The sequence below is a fragment of the Opisthocomus hoazin genome, chromosome 21 (genome assembly GCF_030867145.1).
Source record: "Opisthocomus hoazin isolate bOpiHoa1 chromosome 21, bOpiHoa1.hap1, whole genome shotgun sequence".
Classification (NCBI taxonomy): domain Eukaryota; kingdom Metazoa; phylum Chordata; class Aves; order Opisthocomiformes; family Opisthocomidae; genus Opisthocomus; species Opisthocomus hoazin.
In genome coordinates this window covers 12321793-12348698 of record NC_134434.1, presented here as the reverse complement: position 1 = coordinate 12348698, position 26906 = coordinate 12321793, and the positions used below count along the sequence as shown (strand labels likewise).

At 38.3% G+C, this 26906-nt stretch overlaps 1 protein-coding gene across 4 annotated transcripts in view; it reads right to left on the bottom strand.

The window, feature by feature from the left end:
- QTGAL (queuosine-tRNA galactosyltransferase) overlaps positions 1-26906 on the bottom strand; it is a 136284-nt gene that overhangs the window by 96896 nt on the left and 12482 nt on the right. For all 4 annotated transcript variants that reach the window (XM_075441208.1, XM_075441209.1, XM_075441211.1 and 1 more), the window contains one exon: positions 17982-18047. In XM_075441208.1, coding sequence (XP_075297323.1) covers positions 17982-18047 — 66 coding nt within the window. The remainder of the gene's footprint in view (positions 1-17981; positions 18048-26906) is intronic.

The window sequence follows — 26906 nt, the reverse complement described above, 5'->3', positions numbered from 1 at the left end:
TCTGTAACTGCGCAGACATATATCGATGCAATTTCACACTAACACTAAAATGTTCCCTCTCCCAATCTCTGGTTAGACAGGAAGAAGCCAAGGAGAACCCCAGGAGTGTGGGACACAACAGAGCTTTGCTGTGTGCTGCTCCCAGTGGTCTGCAGTCCGACCCAAACCTTCAGGGTACGACAGGACTTAGTTCTATACGCAGAGGAAGATGATATTGTTGCATACCAACTACTGCACTCCCATCACACTACAATTGTTTCTCTTCCAGATTTCGATGGGTACTTCCTGGGCAGGACGTGTTCATTCATTAACACCAAAGCGTAGGTATTAGCATTTCTGCACAGTAATTTCAGATAATTGAGTTCTGTTCAAGAACAGTGTGGAAAACTTCCTTGGTTCATTTTCCACCCTAAGCATTCATAAGGAATATAACGCATATTCCGAGCACAGCAAGTTTAAATCTTTCAGGTATCTCTATTTTCAGAGCTTTAAAGCCCACACAGATGCAAGCAGTCAGGCTAGAAATCTGCATGTGCAGTTGTGAACACTTTTGCTGTGGGAACAAAAACACCAGGAAGACATCTTGCTGGGGGACTGCTGGCAATGAAACATCACAATTCAGACTGTGATTAAATATAATCAGAATAACAAACATGAAAAAAACCCACGTTTCGCTTATCCCATAAGAATAAAACAGAATGTCTCTGAACTATGAAAAGTTTCCTCAATAACAACTATGAATTACTACCGACAACTTCAATCCTTATCCTAACTTTCTCCTGAATTACAGCTAAGTAATACTAAGACATTGGTTAACGCAAAACCCTTTTAAACTGAATATCAATTAGAAGAGTCCACAGATACGTTTTTAAAGCGGGCACTCCACAGACAAAAACTTCACAGAAGTTGCATCAGATGTACAAATATTCTGTTCTATGAGGATGATTTTTGTTTAAGAACACAACTGTATACAGAACTCTTGCTAGTATTCACTAACCTGCTCTTGCATATCCTAGGCTTTTATAACTTACAAATACACTTTACAAAAACATGCATGAAAGTCAGAAGGCAAAAATCACAAAGATCTTCTTTCTCGAAAGGTATTCTATAACAATACAATATGGAAATGTAGTTACTTTATTCAAACATTCATAGCCTAAGCTGAACAAATACAGAATCACAAACAGCTTTTACGAGATAAGAGACAAAAAGGAGAATCTCAGTTTTGTTTTTTTAAAAACTTGGGTTTCAGTTAAAGCCAAGTAGTAAATGCAGTCACCTCTTTCTAAGCAATCTGAAATTTAAATGAGAAGCAGAGGACAAAGTCTTGTATTTTTATATTAATTTCTGACCAGTCTGACCATTTTCATAAATGCTGTTGATAGTTTAAGCAATCTTAAGAAAATGTTGAATCCAGGTGCTCAGCTAAAGGGCTGTAATTCCCTAAAGTCCAAAGAACAATTGGTTCAAATCTCAGCTCCTTATGCTTCCAGAGAAAACTGAACGGGTTTGATCAATTATCTGTACGTACACGCAAGAAGAGGTGAAGGCAGACAGAATAACTGCTATTAAATGGGATCCTGACGGCTCTTTTCTGTATCATACATTGCTTCTTGTAATTTCCAGAGTTTGACGTACATTCTTAGCCAAAATTTCCTCCTCTTTCCATATAGCCATATAGATAATTCCACCGCACACTCCAGTTTCCTTCTCTGAATTTTGGCTTGTAACAATGATTCTGTACTTACTGCATGTAGGTCTCAAAATGCTTTGAGCCTTTCAGAATTGAAAACACCATAATTAGGAAAAAAATATTCATCAAATAAGCAAGTTATTTAGGAATTACTGTTATTGCAGTCATGCAAATCCAGTACCGAAAAAACAATGGGTTACGTTGAATTTCACCAGAATTTGGGGCAGAATCCTTGGAAGTGCCGGCTTCCAAACTCCTTCATCGACTGACATGCCGAACAGCAAGACAGAGTGAGTGGATAACAGTCTAGAGCCTTACATACAAAAGCATCAAATAAAGAGCTAGGATTTTTATATTTTTTTGTACATCGCAGTTTTGTTTTCTACAGCAAAGTTCATTCTAATGTTTAGAACAATAGGAGAACCAGCATAAGATGTTAACCTAGAGAAATACATGAAGAAACACAGCAGAAAGTAATAGGATTGGCCTCTGATTTTAAGAGGCAGATATCTGAGTAATTCAGTGTTCCATATTCAAATTACATTTTTTACCTAGTCCAATGAAAAGTTAGAATAATCATTAGGGCAACCCTTCTATTGCTGCAACTCAAAGTCCCTTTAGCAGCACATGAAACACCTAAAGGATCACAGCATGAAGTCTAAAAGTGGTTTTACTAGAACTGATGGCAAAGGATTTGGACAACAAACTATCTCCAGAGCCATGGATTTCACCTCCGTGACTACACAGCACACAGGTGATGACTCTTGGTCCTTGAATTTTCAAAGTAAGAGTAAAAAAACCTCCACTCCACAATCCCTAACAAAGCTAGAAGCAAGTGTTAACGATGACTTACTCTAATATCCACGAAAACTAAAAAGGAAGAAGCTGCTTGCTGGAAAAAATGAAGACAATGCAAAATGTAACTCAGAAAAACAAAATTTTCTGAGACTTCACATGATTACTAACGCCTCCTTTCTCTAAGTGATATTTAGTCTCTCATACCTTCCCCCCCACACCTTTGGCTTTTCTTACTCTTTTCTAGTTTGAGCTTTAGAAGGCAGGCATTATTGATGAATGAAGTGGCTTCAATGAAGTTAATATAAAGATGACATTAAGATTTCACTCTAATTTCTTCTTTCTTTCATACTGAATAGGATCGTTATCTAGACATAAGATATCACAATACATACTTAGCAATCCTATACTTGTTTCATATACGGAATTAAAGGAAGACAGAGAGGAAAAGAGGGACTAATATACTCAAAACTTACTAAAGCATCCTCTGTACTAGTGGCTTTAAGATTGCTTTCTCTTAAAATTACCTAAAAGCGCTATCTACACAGGCAAAAGAAGTATTTCTTTCCAGAAGGCTTTCTAAATATTCCTAAAATTATTCTTTCACAAGCGAGTTGAATTGCTCATCATCCAAAAAATCAAACCAACCACCTGACAATTCCTTTCTTTCAAAGCAAAGGAACAACAAAGCCATTGCTGGTTTCTCAGTGGCCTTTCCTAAGATTTCCACGGACGTCCCAAACCCATCAGCAGGGCACATAAAAGCAAGGACCTCCCTCCTGCAGAAGATGGTATTGTAAATCCTGATTTAACCACATTCTTCAATTGCAATGGTATCACAGCAAAATACAGTTCAGAGTATCAACACATGTTATTGGGAACAGCTGCATTTTGATCTTGCAACAAGCAGGAAAGTAACTACAAACATGTACCAAAGGTAGCATTTTGCAAGAAGTGAAATGTTCACACTTCCCTCTCCCCTAACGTAAAGGTGAAATGCTCTGCACAGCACACAGCCGTCCAGCTTGCTTCTCATTTTCAGAACCAATACCACTCAAGACTGCTTTTAGCATCATCTTCAGGGATATGTTTTACAGACAAAGCTTAAAAATGTTGCTATGCAAGCAAATTTATTTCTAGATCCTCAGCCAAAACAAATTCCCCACCTTTCTGCTCTCTAGCTGTATCATTCCTCTCCCAGTGGGACTCCGACTCATGACTGCGATTCTTGACTTCCATGCTTGCAAGGCAAACATCAGCACCACAGAGTAACGCACCCGGAGCCCGCGACAGAGCGCCTGTGAAGCGCAGCTCACCTACCCAGCTCCTTTCACCCAGCCAAAATGGGGATTGTTCTGAGTACAAACACCTTCCTCTAGTTCCTCCGCCTAAGGTGTGGCATCAGAAGCAACTGCACACGGTTTCCCTTCCCTCCACGTCTCACAGAGCTGTTCTACTCACTGAGTATTTCCTTATAGCTTTTAAACTGAAGTGGTTTTTCACTGTTGCTTCTCTCATAAGTTTTCGAATACTTTGATAAAAATCTTTCTGGCCTATTTTACACCCATTCAGACTTTCACAAGACAAGACACTCTCCATATTAGAAACATTCTTTTCAGTATTTTGAGTATCTATTTCTATGCAAAAATGGAGTTCATGCAAGTTTCAACTTTTTAATCTAATTAGGCAAGTTTATTTTTATGCTACAAATGCTAACTGTATGTTAGTACATATCTGTACCTAGATTAAACTATGTAATATATACAACAAATGCAACACACTTCATATTCCAACTGGAAACTTGCAGTAATGCAGTATTACTATTACTCATACAGGAAACATGAAAGGTAAACAAAACATTTTTCTGGCTCATAGCAAAGGCCTATGGCAGCTCGTGGAAGAGCAAAACTCTAATCAGGAGAGAAAATCATGACAATCCTTTCTGCTACGACATCAGATGAGGTAATTAACTTTCTAGAGAGCGAATGATTTTATTTATGCAATAAATATAACTTACAGCTTATATTAGCTATATGGTGAACTGCAATCAGCATTGGCTTCCCGGGAAAGAAATACAAAATAATTCATAATTTATGGGCAGCAAGAGACAGTGATGGGTTATTATTATTCTGATATTAAAAGCACAAAATAATGGTCTGGTTTTATCTTAAATACCAACAAATACATACAGTGAAAAGCCATACAAGTGACTTTTAAAAATATAAAAGGCTTAAAATGAGCTTTGGGGGAAGAAGTGGCCAAACACAAGCACCTAGCTTATGGCCCTACAGTCCTGCCTGGCCTCCAGGTACCGCTTTGCAGAAGGACCAGGCCTCTAGTACCTGCCAGTCCTGTCTAGACGGTCTCAGCCAGCCCAAGGCGCCAAAATAGTATTCTATGTCTATGTTTAGGCACCTGAACCTCTCTTCTCTAATAACTCTATACTTCCTGTGATTAGGAGTGGAGTTGATGAATTGTATCTAAGATTATCAGAATCAAAGTCATGGATATGTACTTTAGTACTGTACAAATAATACTATAAAACTGGAATAATGGGGTTCTCCATGAAATAGGTGCTCTAAATTGGTCACAGTACACTGAGTTAGCCATGATGTATGAAATAATACAAATCTAATGAGCACATTCAACCACTTGCTGATCAATACAAAGTTCAGAGTTATGACCACGTCCAAAAGAACTAGGCAGGATTATTACATATGTTACAAAAATGCACTACGAGCACATATAGTCCCTGTTCTGTGAGTTACAAAACTGTTCCACTGAAATACAAGACTGATATGTACAAAAATCAGCATTCTATACCCAGCAGCAACATCAGCCCTCTGCTAACATGCCTAACTTGTTCCAACTTTTCACTCGTGTTTGTTTTTAAATGCAATATTCAGTTAGAGATGTTTCTTATTTTCATCATTTTAGGTTTTTATGTTTTACCTTGTACATATAAAGGGAAAAGGAAGCGGGCGAGAGGAAGCAAAGATTAAATGAATCAACAGTAATTAAAAACAACACACTTTCTGCAGATGTGGGGCATTTTTTTTTTAATCTCTATAACTTCCTCTAGCACAAAGAATCTTGCCTCTTCAGGAGACAGCCTATGGGTCAGAACCCTCCGGTTGTACTAAAGAGGAAACGAGGATGAAAAATTAATTGGTCTCCAATTTTATCCCAATCCTAGTTTTACAAAAAGGGGACATGAACAAAGACAGGAAAAAGCCGAAACCCTCTATAACCATACATACGATTTTTTCATATAATATGTCTTTTTTCCAGGAACTTTGTTTTATGATGTTTTTTAAATTAACCAATCAACAATGATATTGAAGCAGGTATTGGAAAAGTATGTTGTTTTAGCAAGGAAAAATCCACAGCTTCCCTGTACAAAATAAATTGCTTTCCTCAACTTATGGCAGTAAATGACTTTCAAAGGTTATATAAAGTACAAAACTTTCTACACACCGAGAAAAAGTGTGCAGTGTTGAGTTTCATGTTAGAAATATGACTGACATAAACCTTCTAGAAAAGAATGTAATTAACTACTTAGTTGACCTTTAATTAGAAGTATCATGACATCTAATCGCAGATAATGTTCTATGAGAAGAAAGACTATTCAAATAACAAGCAATACAGCAAGGATTATTTCTAGTGCACAACACCTTTTCCTCCCTTGATATGCCCGTTCACGAGTGCCCACAGAGGGAAATTTTCTGAACTAAAGAAGCTCATAGGAGACTTTTACCTTATCCTGAATGCTTGAGAACAGTTTTTGTTCATCATGACTACATCTTCATGTATAAAGCAAAGGTAGATGTCACCCATACTGTCTCCAAATCCTACTTCTATTATTTTTGTCGCATTAATTTCCACCCCCACCTTCCCCAATAGATGTGACACTGCAAACATATCCTGAAATTCAGAAGAAAACTTGACAGGAGACTGAAAATTTTCTTTCTTCTTCCCTCTGTATTGATTTCTTTGGTTTTCATTCACGTAATACCTTCAATATTACTTGCTTATAAAATCTTCTACAAAAACTTCCATTGTCTTCCTGGGTACACCCCCCATCCCTTTATAAACAGAAATATTTATATGTATATTTGTCTGAAAGATCAGCAAAGCTTTAGGTATTTGTGCAGTACCTCTAACACCAGCTGTTAGAAGTACGGACTAGCAGCATCCCTAGTATGTTTTATTGGAAGGGTCCAGTAGAAATCTACCACAAAAAGAGCAATTGATTAAAACAGCCCAGGATTTCTTTTCAAGCAGACTCATGCTTGTAGCATGATTTTCAATGGCACAGCTGTGACTCAGCATTATCTCGTCAGATCACCCTTTTCTCACAGGAAACATGATTAACACAATCTTCCACAAGTCTTTAACTGATTTTACTCAGAATAGCTAGAACTGTGTTACGTTAACTAGCATGATTGTAGAACTAAGATTTAACCATTAAAATATCTAAGTATTAGATAAAATATTCAGCCAATGGTAATAAGCATAATTTCACTCCTTTTAAATGTGAACAGGTGATTACACTTACACTATTAATTTGTTCCTTCACCCAATTAAGAAAAAGATAAAGAATATTTGGAATTTTATGTTAAAATCTATTTCAATTGCAGAATACTGGAGCAGGAAGCAAGACCATCTTGACGAAATCTATCAGTTCTGTTTCTAGTTCTCCTTCTTACTATTCTTACTTAGAGTAAGTAATTAAAGCTCTGTACAGCTATAATCCATATTTTGTAAAAATATCTTGGGATATATATGTACCTATGGGATATTACTGGATGGTCTTCCTGCAAATTGTGATGGTGCTTTAGAAGAACCCATCTTTAAAATGCTAACCATTAAGGAAATAAAATTGTGCCAACAATAATAGTAATTCTTTTTTAGGCCTGATTTAGCTGCCATTTAACCAAATCCCCCTTATGCTACCATATATTTCATCAAAAGTAACACTAGCTACAAGAATTCACAAAGTTTCTGTAAAACTCAAGAAAATTCATTTCTTGATAACGTGACAAAATTACACGGTGGTTAGTCCAAAAAACTATGTTAGCTGAAAGATGAAAAGAGATTGATAAAAATATAGCTGTCTACTGAGTTTGCTTTACACTGAGTTTCCAGACAAGTACATGGTCATCCCAAGAACTAAAACATCTGCTTCAATTAATAAGAAACGTATATGGCACAGCAACAGCTAAACAGACTTGATGTTTATACCAATAATCAGCATTTTGGATTTTGACCTTACTAAGAAACATGATTTGAAATTCATGTTGTTAAAAATACTAGAATATTTTATTTAAAATATATGTTATTCTACAGGCCCATGGCCTTTCATTTTTCAATGCAGCAGAATAATGAAATGATTGAGGATATTAGTGGCTTTAAGAAGGATCTTGTGACCATCATTTAGTGTAATCAAAAAGGAAAAATACATAGAAGGAATATTTTTATGTGGTTAAAATCTTTCTGAAATTGTACACTCAGGGAAGAAGGCGGTAAAATGTATTTTCTCTCCCCCTCACTTCCAATAGAGGAAATAGTGTTCAAAACACATGACACCTGTGAGTAATTCTGCATTAGGTGTAAAGACATAAAACACACCCTGGTGTATTTAAAATTATAAAATAAGTTGACAGTGCTGACTCCCCAGAGAATCCTTCAGGTCAGATGAATATCCATTTTGGCAGATGTCCTTATCTTGTAGAAATCCATTTTTAAGAACAGCTGTTAAACATTCTCCTCGACACTGGTTCAATTCCAAAGTCCACAACAGAATTCTACATGTTTATTTTCAGCACATAAAAAAAAAAGAGTAATTAAAAACCAAGGAAGTCTGAACTTTCTTTAGTGAATTTACATGAAAAACAAGAAGTCAAGGTGGTGTAATCAGAACGAGCACAGCTGAGCATCACACCACACTGACAATTTAAAAAGGACGCTGTCATGCATATGAAATCATGAAGGACAAACGCGACATTTTTGGAAAAATGTCAAGTAACTGAAGAGATACTACAGCAAATTTGTAGATACTACATCAAATCAAATTAGTTTCAGAAGTTCTTTTTGAAGGTAAATGACTAAGCCCCAGTATTTTGATATCAATAGCTTAGGTAAGAAAAAGCACCAGGCCTCAGAAGCCCTCATTCAAAATCTGCCACCCTGTGACAAACAAGACCCAAGGGCTCAATCTCTACACCAAGGCTAGAGCACACGCTGTCTGAATTTGATGCCAATTAAGTAAACTCTTTGGATCTTGTCAAGATGCTTACACAACCAGTCCTTTGCATAAAGCTTAACAATGGCCAAAAAGAGCAATATGTTTGCACAATTTCTATTTTCAAACCCATTTCTCTTGTGTCTGTAGCTCCACAAAGTATGATCGGATTAATAATAGTTATCACCATGGCAAACTAGCTAGACACGAGGAAGAGGGGATCTTGATTTTCACACATTTTATGCTTCAGACATTGTTTTAAAAATGCAATATGCTGAAAGTCTACATTACAATCAGACGTTCATGAATATCAAACTCTAGTAATCACAATCATTTGATGGGGTTACGGGCATGTGGAGGCCATACTAAACACAAACTTCATTACAAAGTGGTGTAAGTTGGGATGTTTCTCATTTGGGATATTTGATTAAATGTAGAACAGACTTTAACTGATGCTGCAACTTTGAAAATGCACTGTGGTTTGTCAGAAATACCAAATTAGAAAGAATCTTTAAGGAAGCTGCCTAATAAAAAGCAAAGACACAGACGAATTCCAGCAGATCTGGGCGATATACATGGAAAGTCCCAATTAATGAAAACCACTATAAGAATGATACTCTCCTTGTCAAAGAAAGAATTGTCATATTCTCCAGTTCAGAAAAAGAAAAGGAATCGTGTCTTCTCCTCTTAAACATGCTCCACTGTCACCACTTCAGAGCAAAACCTTCACACAACTACAGCTCTAGTCTTCTACCCTCCACACCAAACAAAGATTATTGAAATAGTATAAATAACTTCTAAAAACCTCTAACGACAATTTCCTGAAGTCATCAATAGATATATTTTTGTAAGTATCAATACTGGATAGCCTTAATTTAGAGTTACAGTTTCCACAGGCTGGAGAAAAACGTTAAAGACTTGTAGTTTGTTTATGGTGGGCAGTATATGGGAAGCAAGTATAGAGTATTAAAGTTCTAATGACCAGAATAGTTAGATAAACTGATTTTAGACAATTGAACGTAATCACCTCAAGAATATAATCTAATTTTCCCCTCTGTCCACACCAAACATGGACCAGAGCCTTCTCAGATCTACTTAGCCCATTTAGTGAAGCGAACTCCTATTAACAGTGTAAGGAAACAAATTTGGTCTATTCATCTATCCTTCAAGACACGCCAATATCCAATTCATTTCCCTTTAATAGCTGTTACATGAATTAATGCTTATTAAAGCTAAATTCTGTAAGCATTGTGTGCTAGGACATGCCTGGGCAACACACACTGATCTGTCTCAAACATGCTGAGTAAGGGAGACGGAAGGAGAGTTGATGCAAATTAACGAAGGAGAGACAAAGCTTACTTAGTTTCTACACAATGAAGAGTTTAATCAAGTTTATGTCCAAAATAAACGCACTTCTCAAAGATACACCTGTTAAGCTATATGCAACAACTGGAGGACAAAACAATAAAAGGGAGATTGGTAAAATCTGGACTTCAGTAGAAGACACAGAACGAGAGAAGATAACCAACAACTATTAGCTTGTTGCACACAGGAAGGATGGAATTTAAATGGGGGGACTGCTCTAAACACCAAACAGAGAAGTAATATTTCAACATTATGTAGTTATGTTCAACAACAGTTTAGCAAAGCTTCACATATACTTACTAACTTTTCACACCTGCAAAATGACATACAAGGTACTACTTACCTATTTTTGCAGGCCAGACTAAAACACTGTCTAATTTAAGTAGAGAAAAGGTAATAAAATCCCTCAGGAATAAAGGCTCAGACTACAGAACACACTGTTGACCACTTCCTTAACACAGTAGAAGAGGAATGGCAAAGCCACTCTGGAGTACAGTTTGCACCTTCTCACTCCTAAATGAAGTCCCTGTCCATTGCATCACACTATGCCAATTAAAGGAGACTTGATCTAAAGCTCCTGAGAGTAAGACTTTTACAGGCAGATATACCCTCAGCCTGCCCATGTTCCAGACTCACCAGGAGCTGTCAAGCTGCTGTGAGAGCAGATACAAGCCCTGCTCATACTGTTGTAAGGCAGGAAATACTAGTCAGGGTTCAGCACTGCTCTCATCACAGCTACAGTTTTCAGCTGAAGCAAGCTTCCATCTGCTAACCCCCCGCCCCATGAAGATATACTCTTAATATAGCACATATTTTTTCACTGTGTAACATCATACTGTGAACCAAATATGCTGATAAGTTCATGAACACATTTAGACTCCAGGTCACTTCTTCATGAGTTTGCTAAAGACTTGTAACTCCCTAGAACAGCAAAACATGCAATAAACTTTTCGCTTCCACAGTTTCCAGTTTGGGGGAAAAAAAAAAAAGTACCAGGTGCAATTATATGAAAATCCATAAAAGTTTCAGAGCTTCTGAATTCCAATTAGCACTACGTAACAAAAAACTATTTTAAGAACAAGACATATGCATCGGACACGTGCATTATCTCAGTTTTGCCAGCTCTAGCCATACAAACAAGGCTACCTTGCTCACTGACAGATAAATCCATGTCTAAGTGCAATGTAATTACCAGACTGCATAATAACAATTTTGACTCGCAAGAGAAAGTACACAGAGGAAGCACAGCATGTAGTCTGAAAGGTAATCTTGTTATTTTCACCTTTACTCTAACATTAGACTAACAGGAAGACACAGCAAAAAAAAGTCTTTAAGATCTTTCAGAGGTGACCAAATTCCATTGGTACGTGGAATGTAAAATCACTACACACTGAGCACTGCCAATATTCCCAACCGCTACTGTGGCCTGCCAATGTAAAAAGGTGGCCTCCTTCTTTATTTTTCTTCCCATTTTTATTTTTTATCCCATGCTCCCTTTCATCATGAAGCAGCCTGGCCTGGTACAAGACAGATAAAACAATCTTCTGCCTTTATTCCAGACTTGTGACAATACGCAGGAACAAACCCCCCACATTAATGTGATATATAACGACACAGCTCCTCAATAAAAGGCTACACTGAAAAGTTTCTGTTGTACAAGCCAGTGTTCTTGTGAGTGATGCTGCACTGGAATTCTGCCACAAGTTTCTACATGTGCAGTTGCACACCTGAGATGAGATGGAAACAGTTCTCTGGATGTTTTTTCCACTAGTTGAGTACACTGTGTCTTAACCACGCAGCAAACCAAATCACTTCGAACGCACCATTTGCATGCGGTGCCCTTTTTGCATACAAAACCATGAGTGCACACTCCGACATAAAGTCCTCCTCTGATATGCAAGTATATGGAAACTGGTCGAGACTGCCCAGAATTACCTCCCTCCCTCCAAGGACAAGAGCTATATCTAGAATATGGAATTCACTGACAGATAATATAGGAAGGTCTATTAATCTTTTTGCACTCAGAACAAAACAAAGCTCTGTATTTGCTAAGCTGTTCTCACAATACTGCTTTCACAGATTAACTCATACAAAACCCCTGTTTCTTTACAACATAAAAACCATTGAAACATCATTGTTCTTTAGGTAATTTGAAAAAGAATCAGGTCTCATTATCATGACAGCCATTTAAACACTCAGAATGCTGATCCTAAAAGCTCTTTTCCATATTAGTATCTACTTCATGTACAGGTATTCATTTTAATTATACCTGTAAGAGAGGATCTATTCATTTTACTGTATAATTTTTCTGCTGCTACTAAGAAAATCTTTACTTGAAATTTCAGATATTGATTTAAATGAATAAGGTGGAAGCTAACAGGACTGACGTAATCAAGAATCAATGGAATCTGACCATTTTAGTCACAAAAAAAGAGAAAGTGAAATGGTTCAAACTAGCACTCAGTAAGCAATAGGTAAGGAAAATGGCGGGGGGGAAACAGTCTTTCTGAGATGTAATCAAAATGTCTAACAGGTCTAGGCAAGTAGAATGGCACAGGGTAAAGCAGCAATACAAAAACACCTTATCTATTAGACTGTAACTTTCAAAATAAAGAAACATGTGTCCTGACCCAAAGAAACAAACAAAAAAAAAAACACCAAAAAAAAAAACAAAAGAAAGAGGTATTTCCTTTCTAAGTTTAGTTTGTGAGCTTCAGTGGGGTTGCAGGAGGGACAAGCAATGCTTTAGCTTTATAAAAAGGATCAAGCCAGCTATCTCATTCACTTGTCCATTTCTCCAATCCATTTGCTGATGGTGCAATGTTTGTTTACAGCTCTCCAGAAGGCAGATGAACAGGTCTGTTAACTAGTAGCCCCTGTGTTATTCAAGTTCACTCAATATCTAATCAACTATCTTAGAGTCACACCAACCATCAAAGACATGCCCAATTCAGTCAGTTGGTTAACACATTCAGATGATGCAATAGGTTAACATGGCCTTAGGCATTGCAGGTCTTGATCTAAATCCAAGTACAGAATATGCCAAAAATTTGCTTTAGCGATGCAAAACAGTGAGAAATTCTCATTGAAGAAATGCAAATAGATAAACTCAATGTTCTCTCACATGCCTAGGATACTACATGTTTGAGAAAGAGGCTAGTAATTTTACAACAAAAAGAAAGGTGTTCATTCTGACACTGGCACAGATTGTCCTCTTACTCAGCCAGTGAAAACAAAAGGAAATAAAGAATGTTATTTCCTTTGTCCACATTTTGATTTCAGCTGTTGGGAAGACCTAGGAGACGGTGACGAAGAGCTTAGCTATTTTCTGACCAATTCTGCAGAAAGAAAGGGATATAAAAATTGGAAGCCAGATGCTCTTCATGCATACAGTCACATTGTGAGGCACACATATACTCAAATTAAACAATGGTAAGAAGACGAATAAAGTAACACCATGTCCATCAGACAAAAATGCTGTTTAAACCATTCAGTATGGCTTTAAGACAAATGAGAAGGTCAGCGGGTTTTGAGTGTGAACAGTAGTACATGTCGTTTTAGCACCCTTCATTTCTCCTTTCAATACCTGGAATCCTTAGCAAAAAGAAAAACTGCAAGAGTATTTCAAGTGCTGCACCATTCTTGAAAGCTGCCACAATGACACAGTGGCTTGGCAAAGTGTGGCCAGGTACCTCTGCATCTCAGGAATGAAGCACTTTCCAGAGAAGCTCTCTAATGCTGCTGGAGCTCTCCAAGAGTGTACTCAAACCACGTCCAGTGATTTCAGCTTGGCATGCCCGTAGCAGGTCCTGATGCAAATACCCTGCAACAAGACAACCTGGGAGCAGATGCTGTCAACAGACTCCTCTGTCCTTGAAAGAAAAAGCTTTGGGACTTCTTAAAGGTTACTACTCTGCTCATATAAAATCACAGAATAAACGTGGGACATGGGTGTGAAAGACTGTATTGTGTATGCACGTGGTCTAGGAAATACTGTTGAAACTGAACAGTTCCAGGTCTACTCCAAACTCACAAGCCTTGGTCAACAGAGCTCTACTATGTACACAAAGTTGAATCTTCTCCAGAAGAACACAAGTATAACTAAAATAAGGTATGAAGGCCTGGGGATTTTTTTCAGAATTAAGGGAAATGGGATCCTCAATCTTCCCACTCATTAGCTGCCAATAAAGCATGCATGATTTGTGGTTGGTAAACAAGCAACACCTGGCTTACTCTGGAGAAATGGGATAGATGCTGCTTCTAGGGATAAACAACAACTAAAGGAAGAAACTTTAGTGACAGTTGTTCATTTTCCAGTGACAAATTCATTCCTTACCTGATCAGAGCACAAGCAATTTGACGGCACGCTTATATGCAGCACAACGTAAGTGCACATGTGTGCTGGACAATCAGTACCAAAAGGCTGGCAGCTATCATTTTATCAATAGACAGTACAATGTCCCTAAGCTTGTAAACTGCTAAAAGTAGGCATTCAGATTGAGCTAGGAGAGCTTAAGAATTTGTAGTACAAATACGCAAAGTCTTAAAAACTCATGTCTTCTAAGAGTGTCCTATTTATAGTGAAGTCCTGTTGACAGGGATTCTACAATGTAAAATATGCCCCGGAGGATAAGATGACAGTTCTAGAGAGCTGCATTTAACAAAATCATAATGTATTAGTAATTTGTCTTTTAAGATGCAAAATCCTCCACTATAAATGCTACCGATGACAGAACAGTTCCATCCTACAAGATTTTTTTAAAAAAGTCTTCAAGATAAGAGTAGCTTAAGAGAGTACAGATGAATTTGCCCTTGCCCTTTAAAGCATGACTAAGCAGTCATGCTTTAAAATAAAGCTAAGGGCTGCTGCAGCGTTACCCCAGTGATATTCCAGTATCTGAACCTGGGGGCAAGCATCTTGCTTTTCCAGAAATAGAGACACCAGTTTCTCTGAAGAATAACTGGTTGGAGAGCCATTCCAAAGGCATCTGGTATCTTTCACTCCACTGTTTAGCAACCAGGCTTCAAGTCAGGGTAAGGCAATCTGCATGTAAGAATAACATGAAAGAGGAAGAACCTCAGAGACTAGTTAGGATCTGGAAGAAGATTTCTCCTGGTGGAGAAAGTTGGAGGCTTTTCTCACCTGTAAATCTACAGTAGTAACAACAGTAGACTGAAGCCTCCAACATTCGAGCTCACCGGGAATTCTGGCTCTCAGTAACATCCAGCAAAGCTAGGATTAGCAACAAAATTTCTGAAATTACATTGACACTACATAGAGTCAAAAATCCAGGTCAGAAGAAGTTGCAAAACAGTGGAAAGTCCATGTCTGCACATTAGAATTTCAGGAACAAACCAAAAAACTCACTGCTTCCCAGGCATTTCTCAAGCTTCTGCTTCCACCTCCCCTGACTCTGGCTTTTCATACTGACTGAAGCTAGGCTTAGAACTTCAAAAACAGAACAGAACTTTATTCAAACATCCGCAACCATCTTCCAAGGCCAGAAAATTGAATGGCATGATTATTCTGAGGACAGTAGAGAGATCATTCTTTTAAGAACAGCAGTCCACCCTGACATTGGTCAGCAGACTGGTGGCCAGAAGGTTAACTCTTCTTTTCTCAAAGCACCTCAAGTTAGAATAATTGAAGTCAGAACTACTGGGATGCTCTGGACCAAACTGATCTATCTGCTCATCAGGAACAGGTGTTCCCATTTCTCCTTTCAGGCCTTAGAATTAGAGTTCTGTAAATTACAACATTAACCCAGAAGGTACACTTCACGTAGGTGCAACAAACATTTTTTCTATGTGTAAAATGGAACAACATGTTGCATTCAATTCAAACACAGATTCATTTTTCCTTTGAAGTGTTCAAGAACAAAGAAGGAAAGCCCTTATACCTAAAAGGCAACAACACAAAGCAAGAAACCATAGAAAATGGCAACCAGTAGAAGCTTAAAGGAAAATAAAAACAAAAAAGAAAACCAAGGTCATTGCCCAAAATGCTGCAAGGAAACCCTCTGATTCAGCAGGAAGTTGAGAGAAAGTGACGGCATGAGACAGGCTCTGCCCAGATGTCCTAGGTCTATGCCATACATGGAGCACAGACACATCTACCATTTCTCTTAAGGTTTAAAATCTCAGGCCTTTCTCTGCATTAATTTCTGAGAATTTTTACACTTTCCTAAATTGAAGATTTTGCGTACTAGTATGTCAGATAACTGAAAGGTGGAAACCCTTATTTCCCACGTTAAATCAGACTGACTTTAGCTAGTTTTATTTAGTAAAGCACAAAGCTCAAGTTAAGCTTTGCAAATAGGCCAGTAGTACCACATTAAAACAGGACAACAAGTTTAGATTATTTTAGACCATAGGAAGAACAAGTTTGTGCTGCTTAGAATATATCATGAAGACATAGCCTTCAGTCTACTCAGGCACTCAGTATTACTTGCTTGATTGTCATTTAATGGTTCATACTGAATGTTGTTAGGCACTAAAGTATAACAGAAGAGAAACAAAACAGTTGAAGTGTTTTCTAAATAGACTACAAGCTGTTTAGTTGAAATTAGTCTAATTTAAAAAGTCTTAATATACAGATATAGAAGGCCTCTTAACACTAGTTTCCATAAAACAAGCTTACTGGATCAACTTGCCTCTGTTTTTTTGACATTTTACTATAGAATTATATTAACTGATTTATATCAGAACAAAAACAACTTTCAATGTATCATTTTATTATGTTCATAATATGAACTAGGTTAACTGCTACTCAGGTACTACTAAAACTATAATTTGATAAATTACATTGTAGGGATTATCAGATTTCCTAAGAGACGTAACACACGTGGTGTGACGAGGAGGTACACATCCCATCACCAAACAGCAGGTTCTCTGGCAGACGTTCCTCCACTGAAACAACTGCAATAGTCTCTACTTTGAAGCAAGTGTGTTTCAGAGGAAAAGTTCAAAAGGGGTTTTATTCCTAGAGAGTGATAATCCGAAAACTGTCCATTTTGTTCTGAGACCTGCAGGAAATGCCCTCTTGACAGATCAAGTTAGTTGACCTTTCCTTTCCAGATACCTCTTGCACATTGAAATAAATCTCACAACAGAAAATGTCAGAGATGTGAAAACAATAAGCCTGGTTTTGCTGAACATTGCCAACCAGAATACAAGCTCAGTTTTCACTTTTACGAAGGAGTATCTATGTCAATAACACTGACAAATCACGTAATTGCCATACCAGATTATTTATTTCCTTCAGGTAAGTAGAAAACATACACAAACTTTCTCTAAAGGATACTGGCCCTAATCACAGAAATTTGTTTAAAATCAAGATCATACAGATCATAAAACAACTATCTCACAGGATGCTTTTGACAGTTTATTTTACAAGAATAAAGAATTCTAATAATGTTTTATTTGTGGGCAGATATAAGGAGAAACATCAATTTAACTGTAGGCCAGTTTATTAATGATAACAACCCATACATTCCTTAGCATATACAGTTTCTTAAATATTAAAAACAGATACACCATAGCTGTAGCCAATCCTTTGCACCTTTTCACATTACTTAGTAAGACTAAATAAAAAAGGCATTCTCCTTCAGATTACGCACATCAGCGAGACTGGTATACTTATTTGAAAAGGAGTATCACTGCCATAATGAGATCTGGCTTACTGACCAGAGAAGAGAAACGGAAGAAAAGACGTTCGGTCAAAGCTACTATTCAGTGCAAGGATTAAAAATTAAGGAAAAGAATACACTGGTTATTGCTTTGCCTCCATCAGCCCTACTGTGAAATTTTCATATCCTTTTAAAGATGTATCCGGCACTCTGTAAAAGAAAAACACAAAAATACACACAAGAAAAAAGTACTCACACTGTTCGGGTGTTGAATGGCAGCTTCGTGCTGCAGTCTAACCCGCTGTGGCATCATCACATCATCCTGGAATAAACAGCACACTGTTACTGAACATAAAAAGAGTCACAGTACAGTACTCAGACAGACATTAGAATATGCTGTTAAATTAACATCATTTTACTGGCTTGCAGTCAGAAATACAAATGGAACAAATATTAAGCGACTTTAAGCTTTCAGCGGATTAAACTCCATTCTGTTCAAACTGGAACTGATCAAAACTACCATGTGACAACCATGTTTCAATCTCAACATCTATTTTATGGGCACCCACACTTCTGATGTTTTTAAAGAAATTCACCACCTCATTAACAGCAAACTCCAACAGCAGTACTGGCAGTGTGTGTGGACAAGGAACTAACCGTGACTGAAAGCATGAGGTTTGAGACATTCCAGCAATATGAGGAACTGTTCTTTGTAGTCTGGCTATACCTTGTTTCACTGATAAGGAAAAATCTTCAGGCTCTAGATCTACCAATGTGTCATATTTCGTGAGCACAACAACTAGTTTTTCTGAAATGATAAAAATCTAAAGCAAGGGGGGAGTAAAAAAGAAAAAACCCACACTCATCAGATGCATCAGCATTGACACTGGCTTCAAAACACACTACCTAGGTTTCAACTTGACGTTAATACTTAGTTCGCCTGTAGCATAAAGGTCTACTTTGTTTACATACAAGACAGGTTGCCTTGTAAACAGTTAGTAACCTTGCTATCCTTCCTTGGACAGATAGGAGATATTCCTTTCAAAATTATATTATTTCCTGTTCAAAATGAAATCGCTTCCAGACCACGGTTTTACAGTCTATTCAAATGCGCAACTGTAGCACAAATTTTCTTCCCTAAACTTAGTCGCCTGAAGTTTCTACCTATATTCTTCTCCATTTTGGTGCCACATCTCTTCACTTTTAAAGGGTTAGTTCAGTCTTTCTTTTATGTCGGTTAAAGCTAACACACCCTATTTCTCCTCAGACTATTTCCAAACAGCCCTATCTTATCAGGCAAACATAACTCCAAGGAGCCCTGAATTCCTGTTCTACATCCATTCTTTCAATGGTTCCTCATATTAAAAATCATTCTAAGGAGATGCCTACTAAAGCCAAAAAAACACAAATATTGAATTTCCAGCAACTTCCACTTTAAAAAATTCAGTCAATTCAACAGCAACAAAAATACATTGATGCTTAAATATCTGGAGTTCAGGGGGTTGAATGACCTTGACATAAAGGTGACACTAGAGTTTTATCAAAAATAATGCAAGGATGAAAAAAGTTTTAGAAGTATATCCAACTATTTAATACAATTCAAGGTTAAAGATAAAACAAAGGAATAATAAAACTGACCCTTATCACATGAAAGTTTATAAAAGACGGAAGAATCGTCAAAAGCATTTTTCTGTATTTTATATTTAGGATACATTTACTTATGTAAGCATAAGAGATGTTAATCATTTTCAAAGCCAATAAGAGTAAAAAAGACCCTTCTGATTTCTCAGCCTCTATACATCAGTTACTCCAAAACTACAATGATATTGTTTACCATCGAATCCACTTTATCAACAAGGGACCAGAATTCAGGTACTGTATCAAGCAAATGTTCCAAAAAAACATTTACCCTGTGTCCCATGAGAACCACCATAATCATATTTCTTTACACCAAAGACAGAGCTGATTTTTTAAATTAAGACCTGGTTTTCCTATAAACAACAGGAGATATATTTTAACTGAGCTTCGTTCACTCCTTTAAGAATTGCTCAGGTTTCTTAGATGTCTTGTTAAATCCCTAAAAAATGAGAATGCAAAAGAAATCTATCAAAAAGCAAGGAATTTCATTGCTTAGAACAATGTGACGATTATCTCTTACAATACACAACAGACGCTCTTGTGGTAACAGATCCCACTCTTTATGATCCTGCACAAAAGAGATAAATTTAGCAGAACTCATACATTCCCAAAGACGAAAAATAATCTACCTGATTTAAAAAGGTTCAATCAACATAGAAAGTATTCAAAACCAAATTCAAATATCACATTCACCAGACAGGTCACTGTTCTGTTTTTCTAAGGAGACAACTTGACAGGAAAGGTCCAGCTCCCCCCTAACAAAACACTAAGCACTGTGTCATTTTGATGTTACTGGCAAAACTAACAAGTCTCAGGGTCTTGGGTCTCAGGCTATCATCTGTCTTCTGTAAATTCCAGCTAAAGAGGGGGCACAATAACCACAACAACTTCAAAATGCCTCTTTTTTTTTTTTTTTTTAAAACACATTTTTGTTCTCTACTGCTGGAAAACTCTATGAACTCTTATCCTGAATGACCTTTAAAAAAGGTTTTTAAAAAGAATTTTGGCTTTGGTTTTATTTTTTGGGTTTTTTTTAATTAACAGTTTGACATATATGATGCACTGCTGTACAGTTCTGTGATATTTTCCAGGTTCATGGAAGGAGAAAGACAGACATAAAAAAAAAAACAAACCATAGTAGCTTCAGACATAATCCCAAATAAAATAATAAAGCAATTAGGCAATGAGGAAGAACAGGACAAAATACAAATCATATCCCAGACAAAACTGAGTCACATCAGTCATTTAGACTCAGGCTGGGCAACTACAAAAGAAAGGTAACTGCAAAATCCAACTTCAACACTTCACAGATTCTTTACTATTGATGACTGGGCAGGTAACCACAAAGTGGGAAACAGAATTTATTTATACAGAAATAATCTGAGTAATGTGGTTGTGCTCTAGACTAGTGCTTAAAAACTAGATTGAACTCTAATGAGTAAAACCAAGAAGACTGTACCACAAAATAAGAGCACCTAAAAAATTCTTCAACCTCATAGGCCATTGATAGGAGCAAGATGCCCAACCATGCACTGTGCTGGAAAGAGTTTCTGGAGTTTAAGCAACTATAGTACTACACAACCAGGATGTTAAAATGCTTTATAATAGCTATACATTATGCAATCACAAATCTTCTATCAAAACTGTTGTATTTATGATACTGAATTCAGCAGTTGTGTTGCCAAACTTCGGTTTCTACAGTCAAAGTTTGGTTTAAAACTGAGAACAAAACCTTGGTAATTAGACACTTTCCAAACAATTTTTCTCTCGTATCATATCCAACAACAAAAAAAGTATACATCTGCATTTAGTTGCTATATCAAAAAGGGAAGTATCTTCAGTTTGTTTCTGTCTCCTAGGTGCAAGTAGGGAACAAGGCTAGCAGTGAATTACATTGAATATATAATTTAAAAAAAACACAGAAGTTTAAGAGAAGCTTCAACTGAAATTCAATTTTCCTTCTTAACATGGAAGTCTCTAATGGTTGCCTCCTAGCAGATACAAGGCAGACAGAAGGAAGGGAGATTTCCCCCACCAACAGAACAGATTTCAAAATAAATGCTAGATTAATGCATGCCTTCACTGAGCATATACTTGCAATAGGAAAGCTAACTAAAAAAAGAATCCGTAAGTAAATCTATTTTCATGTGACTCCACTCACCAAACTTTGTAGAAAAATTAAGAAAAATGTCATGTACTAGCTGGGTTTACGGTCATCTAAATATGTACATACCTACAATGCAAACAAGGCCAAACAAACAGGTAAACACGAAGAAAGAAAGCAACACAAAGAGAAACTTTGGGCAAACTGGTGATTCTGCCCCTTTATTCCGCCCTCCACCTGGAGTCCTGTGCCCAGCTCTGGAGCCCCCAGCATAAGAAGCACATGGATGTGTTGGAGCGGGTCCAGAGGAGGCCACGGAGATGAACCGAGGGCTGGAGCACCTCTCCTACGAGGACAGGCTGAGGGAGCTGGGGCTGTTCAGCCTGGAGAAGAGAAGGCTCCGGGGTGACCTTAGAGCAGCTGCCAGTGCCTGGAGGGGCCAACAGGAAGGCTGGAGAGGGGCTTTTCACAAGGGTGTGTAGTGATAGGACAAGGGGGAACGGCTCTAAACTAAAAGAGGGCAGATTTAGATTAGATATTAGGAAGAAATTCTTCACCATGAGGGTGGTGAAACACTGACACAGGCTGGCCAGAAACGCTGTGGCTGCCCCCTCGCTGGCAGTGTTCAAGGCCAGGCTGGATGGAGCTCTGAGCACCCTGGTCTGGTGGAAGATGTCCCTGCTCACAGCAGGGGGGTTGGAACCAGATGATCTTTAAGGTCCCTTCCAACCCAAACCATTCTATGATTCTAAATTCAAATGACAGTCATTTACTGGCCTCTTCAGCCAGGCCGTCTGGACCACCTGAACTGCACAGTGATAGCTTCATGATTTCCCCTTAAAAGTGGGGGGTTTTGCACTTCAGAAAGTAAAACAAAAATACAACTCGATGTACAATACACATCTACTTTTTAAAAACAAGGACAAGCTCACATAAAACAACACGCTAATTCTGGCTCAGTATTGAGTTGCTTTCTGAAGCTCACATTACAGACGCAGCATCGCATGCTTTTCCAAATTCCTTCCTATTTGGCTGCTCAAAAAAAAAAAAACAACAAAAAGTGAGCACGCTGACACACTCCATTCTCACAGTAATACACCTTCTTTCCATCGCAGCCATTACACACAAAATGCAACCTGTAGCAACACCAGGAGGAATGTTTGACTTGCTGAGAAACAACATGGTATCTCCAAAGTCTTTCAGTTCATCAAACGGTCATTCCTTCACGCTGTACCTGCACAGACCATAGTGAAAAATCTTTCTTTGCTATTGTTCAGTCCAGCTCCTTGAACCAGGGAAGTAAAGGGCCTAGGACCTCCAAAAACTGGCCTGTCAACAGCACCACCAAAGCAAAGAAGCCCCATCTATCAAACACACGGGAATCGTGCGCTCTAATGGCCACCCACAAGCCACCCGAGCAGAACACGCCCTACCGATCTGTCAGTACTTGCAAGATCATAGGAAAAACATTACTCTTCTGTTCTTCTGAATTAAATTGAGAAAGAAGGGGACAACAAAGAAAACACTTCAAAGTTTAAGAAACTGACTTTATATAGTGTCCTTATATATATAGAACACCTTTCTATTCTTGAGCATGGCAACAAAAAAATCCACGTGGGATGACACACATGGTGTTCCTAGGCGCCTGAATGACCAGTACCTTCCAGCAATGTAAAATTAATTATAATCTTTTTATGGAATCTTTTAATTCAGCATCACTATTAAATGATCAGGAAATATTTCCTGCCAAAGCAGCTCCCACTTCAGCGCACTTGTTCAGCAAATGCAGACATGTGCCTTTCCATATCTAGCTTTTCCGTAGTCACTGGAGATCACCTCGGATCTTTCTCTCAGATCACTGAAAAAAAAAAAGTACCTGAGTGTTTGCAGGCAAGTGCAGCCAGTAACTCACACGGTGTTCAATAGCAAAGTCTGTGAACTCAGGCAAGAGTAAAATCCTCACTGTCAGTTTCCAAACACCCACCTTAACTAAGGTATATGTAGGAAGAGGTTATTGCAACCAAATTCTGAAGGTTTGCTTCTTCATTTATGAAGGAGAAAAAATAGCACTTCAGATTCCAGACAGAGCTATTTTATCAATTTTAATATGTTGACTTCGCAGAACAATAAAAGGAATGATGCCTTCAAGCACTTGTAGTTTGATTTTTTGGTGCTCTTTAGCGATTCAGAAACACATACAACACTTCTGGACAGAAGGGGCTTCTGGTAAAGGAATTCATCACTACATCCACTTACCTGCTATTTAATATTCCAGTTTTTAATCAGAAGATCAAATTTGCAAGGAATAGTATGTTGAAACAACAACAGAAAGAAAATACATTAAGTCTGATCACTGCTTCATTTCCTAAGCTCTACAGATCTTAATTTGGAAGAAAGGAAGAATATTTCAAAAGTTTATTAGTGCCTGTAGGGTAACATCTAATGGCAACTACCAAGAAATTCAACTTTCCAAAACCACCAAGTTATGGAGACTGTAAAAACAGGCAACTATACTGAAAGCTAGCTTAGAATCAGAGAACCATTAAGGTTGCAAAAGACCTCCAAGATCATCAAGTCCAACCATCAACCCAACAGCCCCATGCCTACTAAACCATATCCTGAAGTGCCACATCTACATAGTTTTTGAACACCTCCAGGGATGGGGACTCCACCACTTCCCCAGGCAGCCTGGTCCAACACCTGACCACTCTGTCAGTAAAGACATTTTTCCTAATATCCAATCTAAGCCTCCTCTGACGCAACTTGAGGCCGTTGCCTTTCGTCCTGTCGCTGGTTACTTGGGAGAAGAGACCAACACCCGCCTCACTACACCTTCCTTTCAGGTAGTTGTAGAGAGTGATAAGGTCTCCCCTCAGCCTCCTCCTCTCCAGACGGAACAGCCCCAGCTCCCTCAGCCGCTCCACATCAGACTCGTTCTCCAGACCCCTCCCCAGCCTCGTCGCCCTTCTCTGGACATTCTCCAGCCCCTCAACACCCTGCTTGTAGTGAGGGGCCCAAAACTGAACACAGTACTCGAGGTGTGGCCTCACCAGTGCCAAGTTCAGGGGCACGATCCCCTCCCTACTCCTGCTGGCCACACCATTCCTGATCCAAGCCAGGATGCCGTTGGCCTTCTTGGCCACCTGGGCACACTGCTGGCTCATGGTCAGCCAGCTGCTGACCAACACCCCCAGGTCCTTTTCTGCTGGGCAGATCTCCAGCCACTCCTCCCCAAGCCTGCAGTGTTGCATGGGGTTGTTGTGACCCAAGTTCAGGACCTGGCACATGGCCTTGTTGAACCTCATACAGTTGGCCTCGGCCCATTGATCCAGTCTGTCCAAATCCCTCTGCAGAGCCTTCCTACCCTCGAGCAGATTGACACTCCCACCCAAGTTGGTGTCATCTGCAAACTCACTCCAGCTTGAAGGCTGGAGTCCCCGAAACATCTACCAAGTCTGGCTAGCTAAGGTCCAACCACCTTCTTCCAAGACCTTTATGAATAGCTCCTCAATGAAGTGTTTTTGAAGTTGAAACTCAAGAAAAGCATGCAATTTCAGAGCAATTAAGAATTAACATTCCCAACTTAAATCATCCAAGCAAATCTCACAAATGGGAAGGCACAGGTCAGCAGCTGCCAATTCAAACATGGGAATGCTGATTCCAGTGGTCCACCCTCACTTTTGGTGAATAAAACTTAACTGTTTCCCTACGTCATTTACTACTACTACTACTAGCAGGCAGCAATGCTGTGGCAACAGGGTTCAGAGTTACGTCTTTGAGCTGGCTGAGAAACTCAGAAATAGCGATACACAGCCAACAGAGCCTTTCAAAAGACTAAAACAAGTGTGTCAAGGACTCAAGTGAATATGACCAAGTTTGAAATACTGCAGGACTATTAGGATGAAATGAAAGCATGCTCCTTTTATTAACGAGATACAGTTTTATACAAGTATAGGCATGTTTAAGTCAATGTCAATGAAAATAGCAGTTCAAAGCAAGAAACAGAATTTTTAGTCTAAGAGTTCTGCTGTGCTACAACTGGGTAAATTATTACAACAAAGATGGTAACCACCGCAGAGAAGTGACAAACTAAAGTTACAATAAAATGCAACTGGTAGATAAACTCCTAACTGCAGAAAATTTGAAACAGAGTAAAGCTAACGGTGATATGTATTTGCATAATTAGTTCATCCTATTGTCATTATGACCAAGATTTTCCGACACTATAAATGTTAAATATGAACAATTTGTTAAGTATCTTGAATTTCTCTACTTGTTTTCCTGGTGGGAGAAATGCCTCAGTAGCTTAGAGGTGAAATCTGTAACAACAACCACAGCAAAAAAACTCCATACTAGCTATTAGTCAAACAGCTGCCACTTCATACTAGAATAGGCTGATCAAATTCTGACAGTTCTGAGCTCTGTAACCTTTTTTTCCACATTTCTTCCCTATTTGTTGTCCTCGCAAATCTGTGTTGAGAGACATAACACAAGCAGCTTGACTCCAGCTGGAATGGCAAGCAAAACAGTCTCTCTGGAGCCAGCACTTCTAAAGATGCTCCCAACCATGCTCGTACATTCATTTCACTCAAAGAAGTGAAGTGAATGGACACGGAGCCACGATGCATTTCTCCACTTATCTGAAATGTATACAAACTGCTGACCCAGCCCCATTTCTCTCCGTATCTACCTCTAGCAAACCTGAAACTAGGGCTGCACTTCTGAAGGTCAATTCCCTGGCATTACTGCAGCACATTCCAAAGGGCTGACATCAGCATTCCTTCCTAGAGAGCTGGATACTGGATGGGTGACCGAAATGAAGAAGGTAGGTGGCGTGTAGAAGCGGAGTTGTTAAACAGCTGGCAACATCTGTGCTTCAGCTATTATCACACAACATTTACTAACTACAGCCAAAATATTGAGCAATTTTCAGACTTGCAGTAGTTTCCACATTCCTTTTATTTCCTCCAATCTGTTTTCAGCAAAAAACAGTAGTAACAAGGAGAGACAGTAGAAAATACATTTAAGTAACACCAATCGTTTAGTATTTCTGTTGTATCAAGATTAGGCTTCTGATAGTCCAGAATGCCTTCTGTTTTGAAGCATCTAGCTCAAAGGCAGGAACAGAAATGCATAGAACAGAAAATATTAATAGCTTCTTCCAAGTTTATCCGTAATGTAAGTCACAAAATTCTCAATCAAATCATTTCATGTAGGTCGTAATTATATTAAATATAAACATGCTGATGATAATCTTGCAGAAATCCAAAATCATCACCTGTTACATTCCTTAACAGTTGAAATCTGTTCCCCTGACATTTTCTTATCCTTCATGTTAGACAGCAAATAGAAACAACACAGCAGCAAGAAATGCATACTGTATAAACACTATAAGGTAAATAACAAATTAAGAATTTTGAAGAGATGTCTATTAAAATA